At 36.9% G+C, this 19,199-nt stretch overlaps 1 protein-coding gene across 9 annotated transcripts in view; it reads right to left on the bottom strand.

The window, feature by feature from the left end:
- LOC145674949 (uncharacterized) overlaps nt 1–19,199 on the bottom strand; it is a 768,948-nt gene that overhangs the window by 268,395 nt on the left and 481,354 nt on the right. Inside the window, exon 5 of one of the 9 annotated variants that reach the window (XM_081745231.1) lies at nt 18,717–19,122. The exons of the other annotated variants lie outside the window; for them this stretch is intronic. Within the exon in view, the coding sequence (XP_081601357.1) occupies nt 18,779–19,122 (344 nt within the window). The 3' untranslated portion in view covers nt 18,717–18,778. Of the gene's footprint in view, nt 1–18,716; nt 19,123–19,199 lie in introns of those variants that run through there. 9 annotated transcript variants of the gene reach the window in all.

Here is a 19,199-nt window from a genome sequence, read left to right as displayed (position 1 = left end):
TTTCTTCCTTTCTTGCTAAAACAAAAGAGTTCTTTAGACAACCTAGAAATGATGAGTCTACACTACACTATGTTGCATAGGGCATTTTATGTAGCATATCATTTGACAGTTGGACACTTTCTTCGTATATTGAAAGCAACAGGGATTAAGTCCTTCTACATTTACATGAGAAGTAAACAAATTCTTTTTAATTCGTGGAATTGTGGCAATGCACTAGGTCCAGAGAGTTTTAAATTATTATTATTATTATTATTATTATTATTATTATTATTATTGTTATTATTATTATATTGACTTAAGTTTTCCTGAATATTAAGCAATATTTCACAAAAAGCTGGTATTTTTAAACAAATGTTTTCGATATCAAGTTTTCATAAAGTAGTCACTCTATCCTATAAATAATTTCAGAGGGGCCGCGGTGGCTCAGTGATAAAGTGTTCAGCTTTGGTGCATGGGATCCTTGGTTCGATCCCAGCTCGCACCGAGTGAATTTTGTGATGGACAAACACCATGTGCATGGGTTTTTTCGTGGTTCTCCCGTGTTCTCCCACTTTCTTCATTCAATGATTTCATTCATTTCTCATCATCACCGTCTCCTTTAGCCTGGCCGGTATAACCGTGGGTCGTAAAACTTAAAGATTTGATTTCAAATAATTCCAACCCAAACAGTTGCAGGAAGTATGTCATTTCGGATAAAACAAACAACTCTATAAAATTCTGAGTATTATTATTTTTATATATACAATTCTAGCGGACCTTATTGCTAAATCGAAGGGTAAGAAGACTAAATTCACTCTCTTATTATTATAGATTCATTTCAATTGAAGCAGTTAAAATAATTGGGAAAAATTAGAAAGCCATACCCTATATTCCAGTGTGCCACAACCGGATAACACGGCACACTGGCGTGCCCAGCAAAATTAACAGTGTGACGCAAACTTTTACCTATTATTTACAAGAATATTTGTCGACTTTATTTTATTTATTATTATCAACGATTCTTCCACGGATCAGCTGTCTGTATACACTTAAACAAACAAGTGTCACATTCAGGGAATGAGTGTAATTATTTACTTTAATAGTAATAGAAAGGTATATTTTCTTGTATTTTCTACCGGGAATAACTGCATCCGGTCTAGAAAGCTGGAACTAACAACAAAGGAACCCGATGTGCCAACCACACACCACCCTATAGTCGTGAGTGCCACAAGTCCTTTTCTACATCTTGGCACCCTAAGGGTTGTTGCCTTCAGAGAGAGAGAGAGAAATAACTTAAGTCCATTGCACTTCCATGCTTAAATAATTAAATTATGTAAATAACTGTTTCGTTTTCTGTTTATTATTATTATTATTATTATTAATTTTTTAGGAAGTTGACTGTCATATGTATGCACACGGCTCTCCCGTGCAGCGCCTCGTGTATGATTTTCCATACACAAATTATATTTTCCAAGTTTGTTGTGTTCGTGTTATAGGTGTGTTTGTAATTAGATGCATATGGCGTAAAAGTCAAAATTTAATGTCCACGCTACGTATATGCAAAACCATAGACAAAGAAATTTGTGAACAAAGACATTTGTGGCGCTAAAACAGAGGGCAAAAATAAAGAATTACTGGCGGATTGTTGCTCATAGTGCACAGGTGATAACGGTCAACAGTTTTAAATTTAAACTAATAGAGTTTTAATTAAGCACGAATTTAACTTATAGTGTCCAGTGTGGAAGGCTCAGGAGTTCTCTAGGATCGTTACAATATCGAACCCCGTGAAATTCACTGCAAACCTGTCTGCAAGCCCTCAGTAATGTTCCACAGATATTGTGTATTAATGCTCACTTCAGTGCAAACCTTCATAGGCCTACTACATAATGTAGAAATATGGCATGATTATCGTTTATATTCAAGCTATCTTTTGGAAATATTCGTGTTCCGCATACATAGATCTGTATAATTTAGTTACGTTCAACGAAAGCATTCTTGCACTTGAGGATATGAATAAAAAAGAGAAAGTCAATACTCTAAAAAGCAAAAAGCACAAGCACACACACACATAAACGATAATTTGACATCAGGTCGATGTAACAAGGGGTAAGACTGGAAAGGCTGTCAAGGTCACGTATGTTCTTTTTCCTGTTCCTGACACACAAATCCGAAGTGCTGCTGTTCAAGAACGGGCAGGGGAAGTAAGACCATAAACTGAAAGCAATCACTGTTTCCAATAGTAGGCCTACACGTATTCTAATACTGAATAAATACGTCGATTAAAGGATACTATCAATAAGTTATTTCCTTATTATATTGTTTCGTTTCTTATTAACATCAAAATTATACACTTCCTATAATATTTTGTAATATATATATATGGGACGGGATGGGATTCGATCTCGTGTCAAAATAATAAAATAACTGCTAGTCCGCCACTCTATCCACCTAACCACGGAGATTACGTTTTGTTTGCTTTCTTTCCTTAACAAATAGTGCTCATAACCATGGTGCGTATCGCTTCGAACATTAAGATAAGAGTTTTTCTGTTTAATTCTATATTTTCGTACGACATCTTAGTTACAGAAACTAATTTATGTATGGCAAACCATCTACACACTAGATTTAAACCAATAAATTCAATATTTTACTCCACTTTCCAGTTCCTTCCTTCGCCTATCGCCCCTCGTTCACAGCCTATTGTCAATTTCCCTTCTCAATCATGCTCTGCTACTAAAAATTACTCGAAAGCATGATTGCCAGTATACACAAAACCGAGCGTAATTTTGTTTTTTGCTTATATTTTTATTATTTTATTATATTTTTTGGAAATATCTCCTTAGATGGATAGCTTTCTATCATCTCCACATACTGATAACTGAATTTTACTCATAAACGTAAGGAAAATGGAATAAATGTGAAAAACCTTGAGTTACAGTATACGCGCTTTTTTTTTTTTTTTTTGCGCATGTGGGTACGTTAGTAAAGAATAAGGACATAAATTAATCTTTACAGTTAAAAACGTGTACCGCGATTACTTTCGCACGAAAATATTGTTTTTGTGGAATTTGTGGTATATGTTTCTTAGGCATTCTAGTCTTCCCCTATGCTTAGGTTTAGAATCAGTCAAGAATAAGAGAACGAATTTAGCATCCTCCTGGCGATTTAGAAAATATTTCCCACGATAGCTTTCATAAACAAATCGATTTTGATATAATATAGTGTATATGTTCCGAGAGGCTTTCTCACAATTCTACTACTGGGGTTGAAGTCAGTCAATAATAAGAGAAGAAAGTAATTTCCCATCTGATGAAAGAAATTGTTCCGAGAAAATTCATAAAAGATTCTCCAACTTTTTAGTTCAGTGCAAGTAGACCAAAAAAGGGCAAAACCCGGACATTCAAAAAAAAAGAAAAAAAGCCGAAACCTTTTCTAAAATAATCATGATACTCTATACAGTAACTCAGAGAAAGTCCCGAAAAATCCCGCGTTGGGTTTGGTCACTATGGCCGCCATATTGGATAGCCTATTTCCAATGCCAAAAGTTTTCGAAGAGACCTAGAATTCATTTTAACTGACTATAATACAGGTTGTAAACACAGCAGAGGTATGAACCATACCTCGTTGAAAAGATATCTAATTATTTGTTGTTATTGTGTAAAAATTTTGGAAATTTACATTTTCCCAAAACGGAAAAAAGGAAAATTCTACAAAATTTCCCAGAACAGAAGTGAAAAATTGAGTTTTGAGATTTTCATTACAACATAGTAGGAAGAAGAAACAAAAACAATCCAAAACCTTTTCTAAATGATCATAATACTCTATACAGTAACTCAGAGAAAGTCCAAAAACACTCTCGTCAGGTTTGGTCACTATGGCCGGCATATTGAGTAGCCTATTTTCAATGTCAAAATTTTCTTGAAAACCTTAACATACACTTTAACTGACTATAATGCAGGTTGTAAACTCAGTAGAGACATAAAAAATACCTCGTTAAAAAGGGAATTAATTAGTTGTTCTTATTGTGTGAAAATTAAAGAAATTAACATTTTACCGAAAGGGAAAAAAGGAAAATTCTACAAAATTTCTCAGAACAAAAATGAAAAATTGAGTTTTTTGATTTTTATTACAACATTGTAGGGAGAAGAAACATAAAATATGTACAAAATTATTGCCTACACCTTTCTTAGTAAAACATTAAAAATACATAATATAATATCTCCTAAAAGCTGGGATTTCGAATACTCATATAATGCACTAAATTTTCTCTTGATCCATATTGTAAGATTTTCACCCCTGCATCCACAAGTTTGAGTGAAATTATCAGTGGGTAGTACTTTGCAGAGACTTCAATAATCTCTACAAACTTAAATATTAGCTTGTTTGGAGAAATGAAGAACAGGAAATTTCCGATAATTTCATGGAAATTTTAATATATATGTATATAGTCCTTGTATGTAGGAATAATTGGAAGAAATTAACATGTAACCGCAAGCATTGGTTAATTTTTCTTTAGTCAAAAAGTCAATCTAATTCTCAGGTTGAGACTTCTTCTAGTGGTTGTAATATTGATCAAATTTTTAAATAGCGCATACTTATTCATCCACTTAGTCATCATCATCCTACGGAAGGCAATGGCAAACCACATGGGTTTCCCTTGCCCTAGGAAACTTCGGATCAAAGACCTGCATTCAAGCAGAACACTACATCATCATTATCATCAATTCAGCTAATGATCCTGTAAAACTAGAGTATATTTTACTAAAACAAGAACTCCCGAAGTTTGTAAAACAAAGCTACTTCATAGTTAGACAAAGTGAAAAGTTTTTTGCGGAATTTGGAGTGACCTGACAATTGAACAGAGACTTTGATGAGAGCTATGAAAAGTAGTGGTAGCCTCACGTGGGGACAAGGAATTTTGCTTCAACTACATGGGTTCATTCCATGTTTGCATATTCAAAAATAGGGGATGCTGTGGAGAAATCCACTGATGTTCCGCTGCCTCCTCCGAACAACATATTGACTTGTGAGAGTCTCGTCGAACTTGTAACGCTGAAGATGTCTGTTTCATCAGCCAGCTCCGTGAACATAAACCATTCGAGAGATCATCCCAACTTACATCAATATCTACTGATTTGCTAGCAGACAAAAATGTAAATTGTGATAAAGCATTAGAAGTTAGACTCATTGTGGTGAAGAAGGTTGAGCGATTCAGTGAAATTCATCTGAAACGCAAGTCAAGTGTGAAGTCTTTGGGGAGGCTTAACAAGATCAGTAACTGTGCGTAATGAAGCAATGTGTGTAAACCCAAACAAGCTTCTGCACTGCATGGTATTCACAGTTAGCTCTGAAGAACAGTTGTCTGAGATCTTCAAATACGAACTATCTGCGTATCCTCTCTCCTTATTTTATGAAGGAGGTCTAATGAGAAAAGTTACAAAATCATCGAAAATATCCGTTTTGTCCTGAACTTCGACCCAGCAAACAACGAGTGGTGCTGCAAAACAGGATGTATCCTACATAGTTGATGGTGGGCATCTCTTGCATCGTATTGTATTGCAGTGTCCAGCCACGCTCAAAGAAATATGTCAGCAAAATACTGCATGCGTTGTTACACATTAAGGAAAAAGTCTCGTCGTTTTTGATGAAAATAACGAAGGTATAAGGACAAAAGATAAGGAGCATCTGCGACGCGCAGGAAACACTTGCCTCGTAGACATAGAATTAGAAGATAATATTACTGTTATTGAAGGGCAGACTGAATTTCTCCTATATCACAGCAACAAAATGAGATTCAGCCATCTTTGGAGTAAGCATCTCCACAAATCAGGATACAAGGTACTCCAGGCCAAGGTAGATGTTGATATGCTGATTGCAACCATGGCTATTACATAGGCCAAGAAAGGCCTTAGAGTTATTTTGATTGATGAAGACAAAGATTTATTAGTTCTTGCTCTTGCTCCACCAGACACATCTTTAAAAATGATTATGTCAGTCCACTGAAGATTTGCCCAGACAAGATTCACCATATTGGAACTATTCAAGATGATATATGTGATGTGAAGGACTTTCTTCTAATTGTACACGGCTTCACAGGATGCGATTCAGTTTCGTCAATTTATCGAAACGGCAAAATCTCTGCTTACAAAAAGTTAGAGCAATAAGGAACCTATAGAGAAACTAAGTATTTTCAATAATTCTCGAGTGTCAGCTGAAGCTGTGACTTAAGCTGGTGAATCTTTCTGCCACTGTATGAGTCAAAAGATATCGGGAACTTCGACATTTTATGACACCAACTATATGAGAAGACAATTGCCAAACAGCCTATACATTTGCAGTTTAACTTAGCTGTACTTCCTCCTACAACAGGAGCCGCTCTTGATCATTCACTCCGAGTCTTTTATCAAGTGCAACAATGGCATGGTGTTAACATGGACACTTTACGCTAGGGTTTAAGATAGTCAATAGTTATCTATGTCCCATACCATCTTCGAAGTCCGCTGCTCCTGAAGACTTACTACATCTTATCTCTTCTTCCTGCACCGACGACTGTGAAAGAAATTCTGAGTGCAGGAGAGATATGTTAAAATGCTTAATCATGTGTATGTACTGCATATGGCATGGACGTACCAACAAGAACATAGAAGATGAAGTGGAAATGGATGGAGATTTACTAGTTCCCGAAAAGGATATCGAAGAAGAGACATTCCAAGATGCAAAATATCCTCGTCTGGAATAGGTTCAAGTAAACGTAAGTTACTTTCAAATCAAAATTATCCAAATTTGAAACCTTTACATAATAAAAAAATTACTTTTTATGCCCTTTCCCAGCTCAAACATTACGAATTTGTATACATTTCTAAACATGATTTTTTCAACAATTTTGTACACGCGTCAAATTCTTCCGACTAATCTAGCTTGCTAAGAATAAAGATTTTTTTCAAAAATCCCTCAAATTTTGGGATTTTTCCGTTTTGCCCTTCCCCAAAAGAGTCAACATCGGGTTTTGTAAAAGATATTGCAGCTTTTTCAAATGCCTATCCTTGATAACTTCAGTCAAAACTTGTGGATGCACAGGTGAAAATTTTACAATATTTGGATAAGAGGGATAACGTGAATCTAAGTTTAAAGTCCCAGCTTTAGAAGGCAGTTATGTTGTGTATTTTTAACGTTTTACTGAGAAAGGTTTAGCCATAGCCACCAATTTGCACATATTTTATGTTTCTTCTCCCTACAACATTGTATTATAATAAGGATCAAAAAACAAAATTTTTCACTCTTGTTTTGAGAAAGTTTGTGGAATTCCTCTTTTTCCCCCTCTAGGGAAAGTGAAAATAAGAATTCTCTCTTTCTGGAAAATGTAAATTTCCAAAATTATTACACAATAAGAAGAACTAATTAAACATGTTTTCAATGAGATACGGTTCATATCTCTACTGTGTTTACAACCTGTACTATAGTCAGTTAAAGTGAATGCTATGATTTCCACGAAAACTTTTAGTTTTGGAAATAGACTATCCAATATGGCGGCCAAGTTGACCAAACCCGACGCGGGAGTTTTTGGAACTTTCTCTGAGTTACTGTATAGAGTATCATGATCATTTTTAAAAAGGTTTCTTCTTGCTTTTTTGAATGTCAGAAGTTCAGACCTAATTGCACTCTACTATTTATGAAACATAGTGAAATTGGAGAAGTATATGGTGACAACAAATCTGCACTTCATCAAAAAGAAAAAGGAAAAGGCCTTTTATCTTCTTTCTACAATACGCAGCATAATTAGTTGTAGTTCAAGTGAGCGTAGCTTCTTTTCTACTATTCGACTCAACTGGCATTTGTATACCTGTGTCTTAGTCAGTCTTCTCCGTGGAAACTCTCGTAAAATTTATCTAATTTCAATGAAGGTTGCTTTCTGACTTTCCACAGCTTTTCGGTTCCAGTAATACCCGCTCTGATATTCTAAAATGAAGTCATGTGATAATTTCTATAAACGCATTTTATTTTTAAACAATGTAGTGTATATACTGTATGATATTTGCGGGTTATTCTCAATCTTGGATTAAAACTTCTTTGGATTAAAATCAATCAAGAACGACGAATGAAAACCCGTACCAATTAAAAAAAAAATCTTCCCCAACTTTAGTGAGAATATTCGGTTTTCGTGCAATATATATATTACTGGGGCTTTGAAATCATCCACGCTGCTTAAATTTAAAATTAACCAGAAATGGAAGTTAATTTTGCTCTCCCTTCCTCCAATTCAAATACTATGATTCGAGATATCGTAATGTATGATTTTTTTTTTTAAAAAAAAGGTTCGTTTTGGTGTAATATACCATATGTCTGGATTGCATTTTTCACAATATTAATTTTTCTTCCCTCTTCTGCTAAATTGTAGGGTTCCATATAACACCATACTCTTGGCTACATCATTGAATATTTCCAAATCTATCCATATGTCTACAGACTACCAACGTCGCGTTACCGACTCGCCTAGACGCAATGAATCTTCTCAAGGCTCAGTTAGTGTCCTCGCACTGCGTTGAAAATATTCATATATTTCATCCACTTGTACAGCCTTTGCTCCAATCAGCCGGTGCAGCGTTGTTACGTTTTTATTATCCATATAGTCTAGGCCCTAAGTGAATGAATCTGCGTGATTACACAGTGGCATCTGTATTACAAAAGAAATCCTTGTGTAAGTCACTTAACCAGTAAACACTACAGGGCAAGGAAGGGAAGTGGTATTATCTCAAGCGTTTTTGAAATGAATAACTTATCTGTTTTATTTGTAAAGTACACATTTCTAAACGAAATTCTGACGTGAATCAAGACAATGAAGTGCTGATCTGTCTGCACACAAAAAAGGAGAAAAATATAATAGTTATTTGAAATCTCCTGGAAATTATTATTAATTATTTTTAGCACTCTGGGAAATGAAACTATGTCTACTATTTAATTAATATATTATTTAAAAACTAGCGTTATTACATACTTGAAAGACTGTTTATATTCTAGAAATTTATATTCTATTTGGAATAAAGCGTGTGAAATTGGAAAGAAATGTAACTTAATATAATAGTTAACAATTGTTTCCACTCCTAATACAGGCTCGACAATCCTTATATTTTATATATATATATATATATATATATATATATATATATATATATATATATATATATATATATATATATATATATATATATATATATATATATTCTAAAAATTATGGAATGGATCACAATTCCTTTTAAAATACTGATTGTAAATCGTTGAAAGTCAAATTTTGAAAAATATATAAAAATAATTAGACACATAATAGGACTAATCTGGGTTTTAAAATCCCGATACATGGAGAGATTGCGCCCATCGATGTCCGCTTGAGGTATGGCGCCTCTAGCTCCTTAACAGTAAATGGAGGAAACCTGTGTTGAGCCAGCCGGTAATCTTCCATGGACCAGACATGCTCAATCGACAAGAGATCTGGCGAACGTGCAGGCTACGGAAACAGAAGCACGTGATTAGCTTCTATGAATGCGAGGACATTCCTTCCAACGTGGGGAACAGCGTTATCCTGTTCAAAAGAGACGCTGTACTGTCCATGGATTAATCGGACAGTAATAAGGGTGAGCACCTCTGTGATATTCAGTTGGCAGTTCAATGTCCCTGGAATGCGTACGAGACGCGAACAAACACCTAAGGCGACGGCATCCCATACCATGATGCCCAGTGAAGGGCCTGTGTGACGATGCACGATTCAAGTCTCCTGAAGCCTAGTGTCACGGTGCCGTCAGACACGGATACATCCATCATGATGCTGTAGACAAAAGCGGGATTCATATTAGAATAGTACGGTACTCCATTCCTCACGCCATGCACGATGGTGTGGGCAATATTCTGGGGCACACGACTATGTTGTATCTGCAGATGAGTTCGCAGCAATGGCTAGCGAGTAAAACTTCCCCGCTCCTTCAAACGGTACAGCACGGTTCATGGGGACACCAGATATCGCAAAATCGCCCCTAGTCATGCGTTCCAGGCGTCTGTCCTCGCGGTCCGTCGTCAGACGCGGACGTTGGGAACCTCTACGTCGCTCTACTGGGCCTTCCTATAACTTCTAGTTTCACACACGTGTCACGGTAGATGCATTCCGTCCTACTCTGGTACGAATCTCTCGGTACGATAAACCACTATCACAGTATGCAACAATTCGGAATCGATCGAACTGCGAAACCTGTTGGAAGCGCTGCCGTATTCGAAAACGAGGCGTTGCTAACCGCTTTTGACACACTACACTCACGACCACACACACTCGCCGCTCTTCTGCGCCTCTCTGGTCCGCTCGATACCTCTTCCCAGATGGCGTGGCAGGCGCACGTGACGCACGACGGCCTTGGCCACCTAATCATTTTCTTCTACAATCATCCCCTACATCGTGTGTAAATTTCGTGTTCTTCCGATAACTCCGTCTGGGTGCTACAATTTTAATGGCGAGCAGCAGGCTCGTATTAACGCATCTGGAGGTCTGAGGCTAGAAGAAATATGTCGCCACTTCGCCTAACACTTTTCTGTGAAAGTACAGTAGGAAAATGAAGGGAATATGTTTCATATTTTTGTCATATTTTATTTTATGATGATGATTGTATCTTTTTGATTCCCTTTAGAAAGCCAGTTGAGATTTTGATTAGATATCTTTGAGTTTTACGTCCCACGTTATGCCGGCTAGGCTAAAGGAGACGGTGATGATGAGAAATGAATGAAATGGTGGAATGAAGAAAGTGGGAGGAAACGGGAGAACCCCGAGGAAACCCATGCACACGGTATTTGCCCACCACAATGTTCACTTGGCGCGAGCTGGGATCGAACCCAGGACCTCATGCTCCAGAGGTGAATGCTCAATGCTCCACTGAGCGATCGTGGACCCCTAGATTTTGATCAGAGTAGAGGCCTCTGTCCACTTGGAAGAACGGGTCTACAGCCCCCCTAAGCCCCCTTTAATCCAGTTCTGGCGAGCAGTTTAGTTGAATCCTTTCATTAACGTCTTTTCAGTATTGAAAATTGTTCACGTAATAATTTACCATTGGCTTCCAACTTTTTCTAAATGCTTCTTACAGAAAGGAAACTTAAACGGAATGCATATAATATTTCTAGATTGCTCACTTTGCAATAATTTAATAGTACTGATCAGGGCGGTAACTTCTGGGGCAGGGGGCAACTGCCCCCTAGGGAAGCTCCCCGCCGTACGAGGGAGGGTCACTTTAAGACAAAATTTTCTTACTCCATATACGATACAAACATGAAATTATAAATGAAGCATCAAACAGGTTCACTACATTACATACACAAAACAACACACAAAAGGTAAATAAAACAAAGAGTCGTGGGTCCATTTTAGTAAAAATGTCCACTATTAAGGGCTCTAGATATAACATTTATTCGTATGGGTGTGAGATTTGTCAATATTGATCCTTTAATTAATTTGTCATATATGGAAAGGGTCCAGGGGCGTGCAGAAGAGCCCACAGGCTATACGGGAAGCCTAAAAAGAGTAAGAGAAAGATGGAAAGAAGGGACTTATTTGGAATTTTGCGGGGAAGGGGGGGGATCGAAATTAACTTTTTCTAGGGGGCCTAAATATTAATGCTTGCCCCCAGAAAAAATATGTGATGGGCTCATAGCCTTTGAACGACAGAGGACGCAGACATCCTCTGGCTTAAAGAGGTTCCCATTTTGTGTTGGACTGTGGTCTCTTGAGACGAGGAATTAGATTGTGTTGGATGTATGGTAGTGAAGTTCAACACAAGAAGTTCCATCAGTGACCAGAACTGGGAGGCAGACATTGGTCTCTCGAAAGCCTGGCGTATCCTGACATTCATTACATTAGTTCGTTAATAAGTGGCGGTTGGGGCAAAAGTTTAAGGTACCCACCGAAATCAATGCCTGAGGAGTAATAAACACAGAGAGGGAGCAATGTCTGGTGCATCACTTCATCAACCGCAACGACTTAATTATGGGTTATTTTAATATGAACCATAGCTATATTTATCAGAAATGTCCAAACGTTTGCCACATTACCTTTGACACTTGCAGTACAAATACAGTATATTAATTTTATAGTTATTATTCATCTACTTGTGTGTTAAAACAACGATATAATAGCATTTTGAACTATGTACTCTGTTTTCTTTAGAACTAGAGACTAGTATTTTATTTCTGAAGAAAAAATTATTTTTACTTAAAATTATTTTAAGAAATAAAGATGATTGATGTTAATGTGCTAACAACACATCAAATAACTAAAATTCATCTGGCTGGTCAACGGACTGTAATGGACGAAAATTTAGTTGTCAGCTGTAAATTTATTCCTACATTTTATTAATAGAAAAATCTAGAACTATTTTTTTTAATACTACCTCATAATTTTCACTTTCTGTTTTACTAACGAGTAAATTTTGTTTTCAAAATCATTCATTTATTTGCAATTTCGTATGTGGTATATTTGCAGTGACGACATTCTAACGAGCAAGGGGAGCAACAACCTGACAATGTTGTTTAGAAAAAGAGATTAAAATCCATTCCATTAACAGAAATAAATAAATAAATAAATAAATAAAAAGAGAGAAGGAAGAAAAGAAAAAATAAGAAACGAAAACTGGAAACTATAAAGAAATGTAAAGAAAATACATAAAAATCACAAAATAATTAAACCAATAAACGCGAAATTGTGAGGAAAAGATTTACTTTGCTATCACTAAAACAAAGAAAATATTTAGGTATAAGTACTTTTTCTCTGATATATTTGTCACTCATCTGAAAGATAAGAGAATTCTTCCCAGTGCAACAAGAAAGTTAATATAAATTATGAAACACTTAAAGACTATGGAATGTACTTTTTAGTTTACATATTTCCTACACAAAATTGTAACGCTCTAATGTACAGGGTGGCCCAAAGATAGGTATAGAGTCTCGTACTGATCGGCTCATGGCATTTTATATCATTTACTTATTATCCATACTGGTATTGACTTAGTTAATTCATTATTTGTTCTTAATTTCTCTTCACTTATATCTGAACAGGTCGAAGCAAATAAATTAAAATATTATCTTAATAAATTAAAATGTCATACTTGATCGATACTGGTCTGTATACCTACTTTTGGGCCACCCTGTATATCCGTGATATAAAGCATACGATGATGACCTATATGAAAGACCAGCTGAAATACCTATCCTTTTCATGAGAAGAAGAACATTAATAAAATGCTTGAAAAGTATAACTGAATCACTTGTATCGTCGTTAGAATGTGCATTATAGAACTTGACTTCTTTTCCTCTCTTCCTTAGAAGTGAAGTTTTTGGAAATGCTGGGCACATGTAATTACTTTTAGTGAATTCATAAATTTCAGTTCGGTTGTATGTACAGATAGCACAAGCTTTTCAGAGTAATCTTCATCACCGCATTACACATAGCCCCTAGAACTATCCGACGCATCTTATATTGACGACTTGATTTTTCACGCTTTAAATTAAAATAGAGCAACAACTCCCTCTTGTAATTTGAATCAACTGAGTGAATTTTGCAGAATATTGTTGCCAATGATTTTTTTAAAATGCCGCAATTCGTTTGTAATATGGATGTAGTCGGTGCACACCATATCCTTCGAATAACTCCATATGAAAAATCAGGCAAGCGTGAAGGCCATTCAACATTTCCGTAACAAGGGATTGTACGTGTGCTGTAGAAACATACCTCGGCTGACTACCATTTGAATTTCGTGTTGTGTGGGCGGAAATTTAGACAGAACATTGCTTATCTTACAAAATCAGGAGACATTGTAAGAAGGGTTTTATCGAAGTATTGAAATATTTATACTACCTGATTGTGGCAGTTTAGTTACACCGTGAACTTGAGTAAACACAAGAGGGAACATGAGACCTCCACAGAGCGTAATAAGAACGTGTATGCTGTACGAGTTCAAACTAGTGTCAAACGCCGCTGCAGCAAGGCGGAAGATATGCGAGGCCTTTGGTGAGGGTGTCGTGACTACGTGGACAGTACAGCGGTGGTTTAACAAGTTTAAGGACGGTGACGAAACACTCAAAGATGCACTACGTGCCGGAAGACCAACAAATGTACAAAATGAAGATCTTCAGACAGCAATTGAGTGGCCAGACATGTGAGGAACTGGAACTGCAATACAGTGTGAGTGGAGATATCATTCGGTAGCACCTCCATAAACTTGTGAAGAACTACAAGTTGGGTCGATGGGTCCCACCTAATTTGACTCCGGGCCAGAGGGCAACGCGAGCAGACACCTGTGTTTCTTTGCTGTCTTGTCTGAGGAAGGAGCCGTTTCTGGACTGGGTGTTGACATGTGATGAGAAATGAATCCTGCATGAAGCTCCACGGCGCCGTCATAATTGGTTAACATCCCATGAACCGGTTCCAAAACAGCCCAAATCAGCACTGCACCAGAGGAAGGTCCTCCTGTATGTTTGGTGGACTCCTCAAGGCATCGTGCATCGGGAACTGCTACCACCTGATCAGATAATTAATGCAACTGTGTACTGTCAGCAGTTAAGCCGTGTTCAAGAAAAACTCAAAACTCTGAAGCCAGCACTTCTGAATCGCAAATGGGTCCTCCTGTTACAGGACAACGCTAAGCCACACGTGACTAGGATGACCCGGGACACCATTCTATGCCTTGGATAGGAAACATTATTGCATCCGCCATACTCTCCGGACATTGCACCGTTCGATTATCACCTGTTCCACTTCTTGGACAATCATCTTAGAGGATGCCAGTTGAAATCTCTTTGATACCTTCTTCGCTTCACGGCCCACTAAATTCTACTGCAATGGAATCCATGGCCTTCCAGAACGTTGACAGAAGTTCGTTCATGGTGATGGGAACTATTTTTGACCTTTCAGGTACGTCTTACATGACATATCGATGCTCGATGGTGGGGGTGAAAAAGCGACAGAACTTCCTTGGTTCTGTATATATATGGGGGGTATTTGTGTATGTATGTATATATTGCAATGTGTTATATTACAAAAGTATTATATATTTATAAATTTCCTGCATTCAAACATGAATGCTTTTTGTCAATAAAATGCAGATTCTTTATTTTAAAGAAACAGCTCTTGTAGTCAGGATTCGAACAGGAAAATAACCGTTGGTATGCGAATCCATTACGTTATCCACTAGACAAAGAGCGTTTAGCCCAGGGATAAAAGTGGATCTGAGAAGGTAGGGGGACGAATGACGTCACACCGTCCCCAGTGCCTATCTTTGCTCATTATATGTTTTTAGAAAGTGAGGGCACGGCAGAGATATTTTCTAGAAGTGGGCGCACGGCATTCCCCCGCGTTCTCTCTCACTTTTACCCCCTGGTTTAGCCTCTTCCGTTTGTTTCTGTATTCTCCTTTATCGCCATATTTTATGACTGCCTCAAAGGAAATATTCAAGTGGCATGTTGAAAACAATGTCTAGATAGTCTAATTCTATTACAGACTATGCATGTTACTCTGTAACAGAAAGGAAGGGAGTGAGAATTTCCGTTGTAAGGAGATTTGAGGAAAGTAAGAATCTAGCTTCAACTTTTTAGACTTAAGACTCTGGAAGACAGTCTAGCCATATGTAACCAGGGGTGTACTAAGATTGTTTCAGTACAGATCTCCCTTAAATTTCTCACTATTTCCAGGCTCTCTTCTTGCCATGGTATATTTCAATCTAGGTTTAATTTTATATGCTGCCCTTGATCCTTACTCTTGTATCTGTGCGTAAACACGGGGCTACCTGACACTAAAACAACCTACATCCCTATCTGTTCTTATATAATCTTCCAATGAAGTAATGGTTTTCCTTCAGAATTACTTTTGCTGGTCTTTCGCGTTCTACATGACACTAGATTGTGAAGTACGGCGTTTTATATTTTTAAGTTTGTTGGTGAACCACGGGACATTTCATCTGCGGCATTTTGTAAGTCTTTTTTATTATATGAAGGGTAGGTTTCTATTTTATAATTTGGTATGATTTGTCATTGCACTCTAACTACAAGCAAATGAATCTGTAAAAGTATGTAATAGGACTAAGCTTCATGCACCGTTAATTACAACAAAATAAAATATTGAAAACACAAAAATTAATTTCTGACTATGTTGTAATTTCTAGAGTAAAGAAAATGACCAACTGCTTGTACTTGACATACATTTTGCACTTGCACTTATTCCACGTGAAAAAAAGCTTGGCTAAATGTAACCGTGACTGTTGGTATGAATATAATTTCTGTACTATTTATTCTCTTTCCAGCCTTAGAAAAAAGTAGATGTAAACAAACCCACCTGACTACCAATGAGTCGATGACTAGTGATTGGTTGTTGGTCTCACTGCACTAGTGTCCTACCGCAATTCAATCCCTACTAAAATATTAATTTGAATAAAAATATCTGAATTTATCCTTGTGATAAGAAACGCAGTAAATGTAATATTTAACAACAGATGTAGCTTTATTTCAACCTCACCCAACTTGGACATATAGTATTTACTGCGCATGCGTATGCGTTAGCGCGCCGACTCCGCTCATTTGAAATTGTAGAATACAGAGTTTCATGGCGACGATGAGTGACAATAATCTACCTTCGTCTCATGCTATAAAACACAAAAGAGGACAACAGGAACACAGACAATCTCGTTTATATAACGATTTAAGAAAATGCATATTTCCAACATAGCAGTAGTCTGTGTCAGTGCGTTAATTATTTAACAACCAACGGAGCCTTACACTTTGGAAATCATGCGACGACATTAAGCTAGCAAACGATGTTGCTGTTTACGTCTCTCACTGCCGAAGTACGTGTGAGCCGCGGAGTAATACATTTCGCTTTGTTTACGTCTACTTTGTTCTAAGGCTGGAAAGACTTTAGATTACTTTGTCCTTTATTTTCCAGTGTTGAAATATTGCATATAGAGAGACCGTATACTCCAAACAATGGGCGTAATGCTTTAGAGATTAACTTCATGCTATCATTAATTATCTTGACTTTGACGATATATGACTTTGACTTAATATGACGCATGCTTCCACTGACTTCTAAAGGATCCCCCCTACATCACATTTCAAGTCAGTGGATAATAAAGGAGTGGATTTACCCACCCTCCAGTAAAAATACATTCCATGTAGTAAAGAAAATATTCCACTCCTTTTTTATATTGTTTTGCAGCTTCCTAACCATACCCACTACTTAGATTTAAAATCAATCGAGAGTTTAACCCTCGTTTAATCCTCCTCTGCGCAATTTACAAAGTACGTTCCTGAATGACTTTCGTCGAAATATTCGATCTTGATACAATATGATGTATGTGTTTTATGACACTTTTCCACAATTCCTTCTATATGAGTTAAAATCCATCAATATAAAGCAATGCTTCCCCCAGGCCCGTAGCCAGCCCAAAAATTTAGGGGGGGCCGGTAGAAGTTAGGGGGGGCCCGACCCAATCATATTATACTTTATCACCATATTGTAGTTCATTTGCAAGCCGACCGTGAAATTTTATGGGGGCCAGCCAAAATTTAGGGGGCGTCCCCCTTGCCCCCCCCCGTGGATACGGGCCTGCTTCCCCCCTTTTCATATTAAGAAAATAAGTTTCAAGAAATCTTCGTAAATATTCTCCGATTTTTATGAATTGGTAAAGAGTAAGAAGTTGAAAGTTTTCGATCACAACAATAACAATAAATCAACTATCACTCGCTTCTACAATGCACAACATTCACTAGTGGTAAAACAAAGAACCCCTCTCTGTCCCAAGAGATGGCTACAGAGTTGATGAGTCCTAAAAAGTAGGAAAAAATGTGTTAAATGGTTTGTTCATCGTCTCCATTATAATTTATAAGATTTGTTAGACTCCACTGCAAATTTCTCACTTCTAAACGAGAATAGGAGATAACGATAGTGATGAAAATCGAACTGATATTTTAATCGATTCACGTGTTTCATGATCCATATATGTTGAAGAAGTTACTTTTGATATATGTCTGTTGTTCATCAACCATCATCCATTTTTTCATCCATCCACTGGTATGTAAACATGCCTACATGCCAAATTTTAAGGTCTTCATGAGATTCTATAGAGGTTTTTGACTTTACGCTCCTTCTACAACAATAAGAGTAGTATATTTTAAAGTAAAAATTAAAATTCGATTTACTCGAAACCGATTCTCACAATTTTAATTATATTTTAGAAATCAATCTTTCATAAATATCATGTAGCTCACTGATTCCCAACTGATGTGTCGCAATACAATTATATTATTGATTTTCATACGTACGATCTCTAACATAGAGCAATAAATACTGTATCTTTTCCAAGTATGTTTACGATTTCACAGTCCCCTAGTACTGATGGTTATTAATGTAGTAAAAAAAATCTCAAGAGAACAGCAAATTCCTCGTCACCATTTTAGGCGAGATGAGATTAGGCAAGATCGGAATTCCTAAAATGACGGAAGTTCTAACCTTGGTGAAATCAGTGGCAGATAAGCCTTAGGCGAGGAAGATTAAAATCTATTGCAGCAATAAGAAAAAGTATAAAAGAGACTAAATATAATTAAACTATATAGTTTAAATCTGATTTTGTAAATCCCTGTTTTATGAGTTGCGACCACACTTTCCTCGTGGCAGCACTTACCCCACTTCACTCTACACTCAACCAAATATGTAAAGCATACATTTCACATGAAGATTTATATCACAGGTAACTGTTGTAAACATTAACATTTACATTACTTATTGTTTTTATGTTCGTTTTCCCATTACGGTATGAATTTTCATGTGTTTTAGTAAATTAGATTTTAATTTTGATCTTTTGGGACAGTAGGGGCATTGGAACTGTGCATCTTTTCCACATTCATATAGCAAATGCCTCGAAAGAGATGTTTTTAAAGCATATGCCCTTCCGCACTTAAAACATGGATAAGTATCTTGTTGTTGTAGGCTGTTGTTCCTCCCTTGAATCTTGGTGATACTTCCAGAATTCAGCTGAACATCACCATACGAAACAGCAATTGCACCTTGCGAAGCTGAACTCTCTTCTAGTGATGTATGTCTTGAGGACCAATCCATGTGAGCAGGTCGGCAGCCTGCAACAACACAGAAGGAGTCCTGTGTTATTTTATTCTTTTTCGAACAAATGTTTTACCATGTCTACGTACAAAAA

This window comes from Thermobia domestica, chromosome 18 (assembly GCF_964235325.1).
Source record: "Thermobia domestica chromosome 18, izTheDome1.hap1.1, whole genome shotgun sequence".
NCBI classification, from domain to species: domain Eukaryota; kingdom Metazoa; phylum Arthropoda; class Insecta; order Zygentoma; family Lepismatidae; genus Thermobia; species Thermobia domestica.
This window is presented reverse-complemented; position numbering and strand designations above follow the sequence as displayed.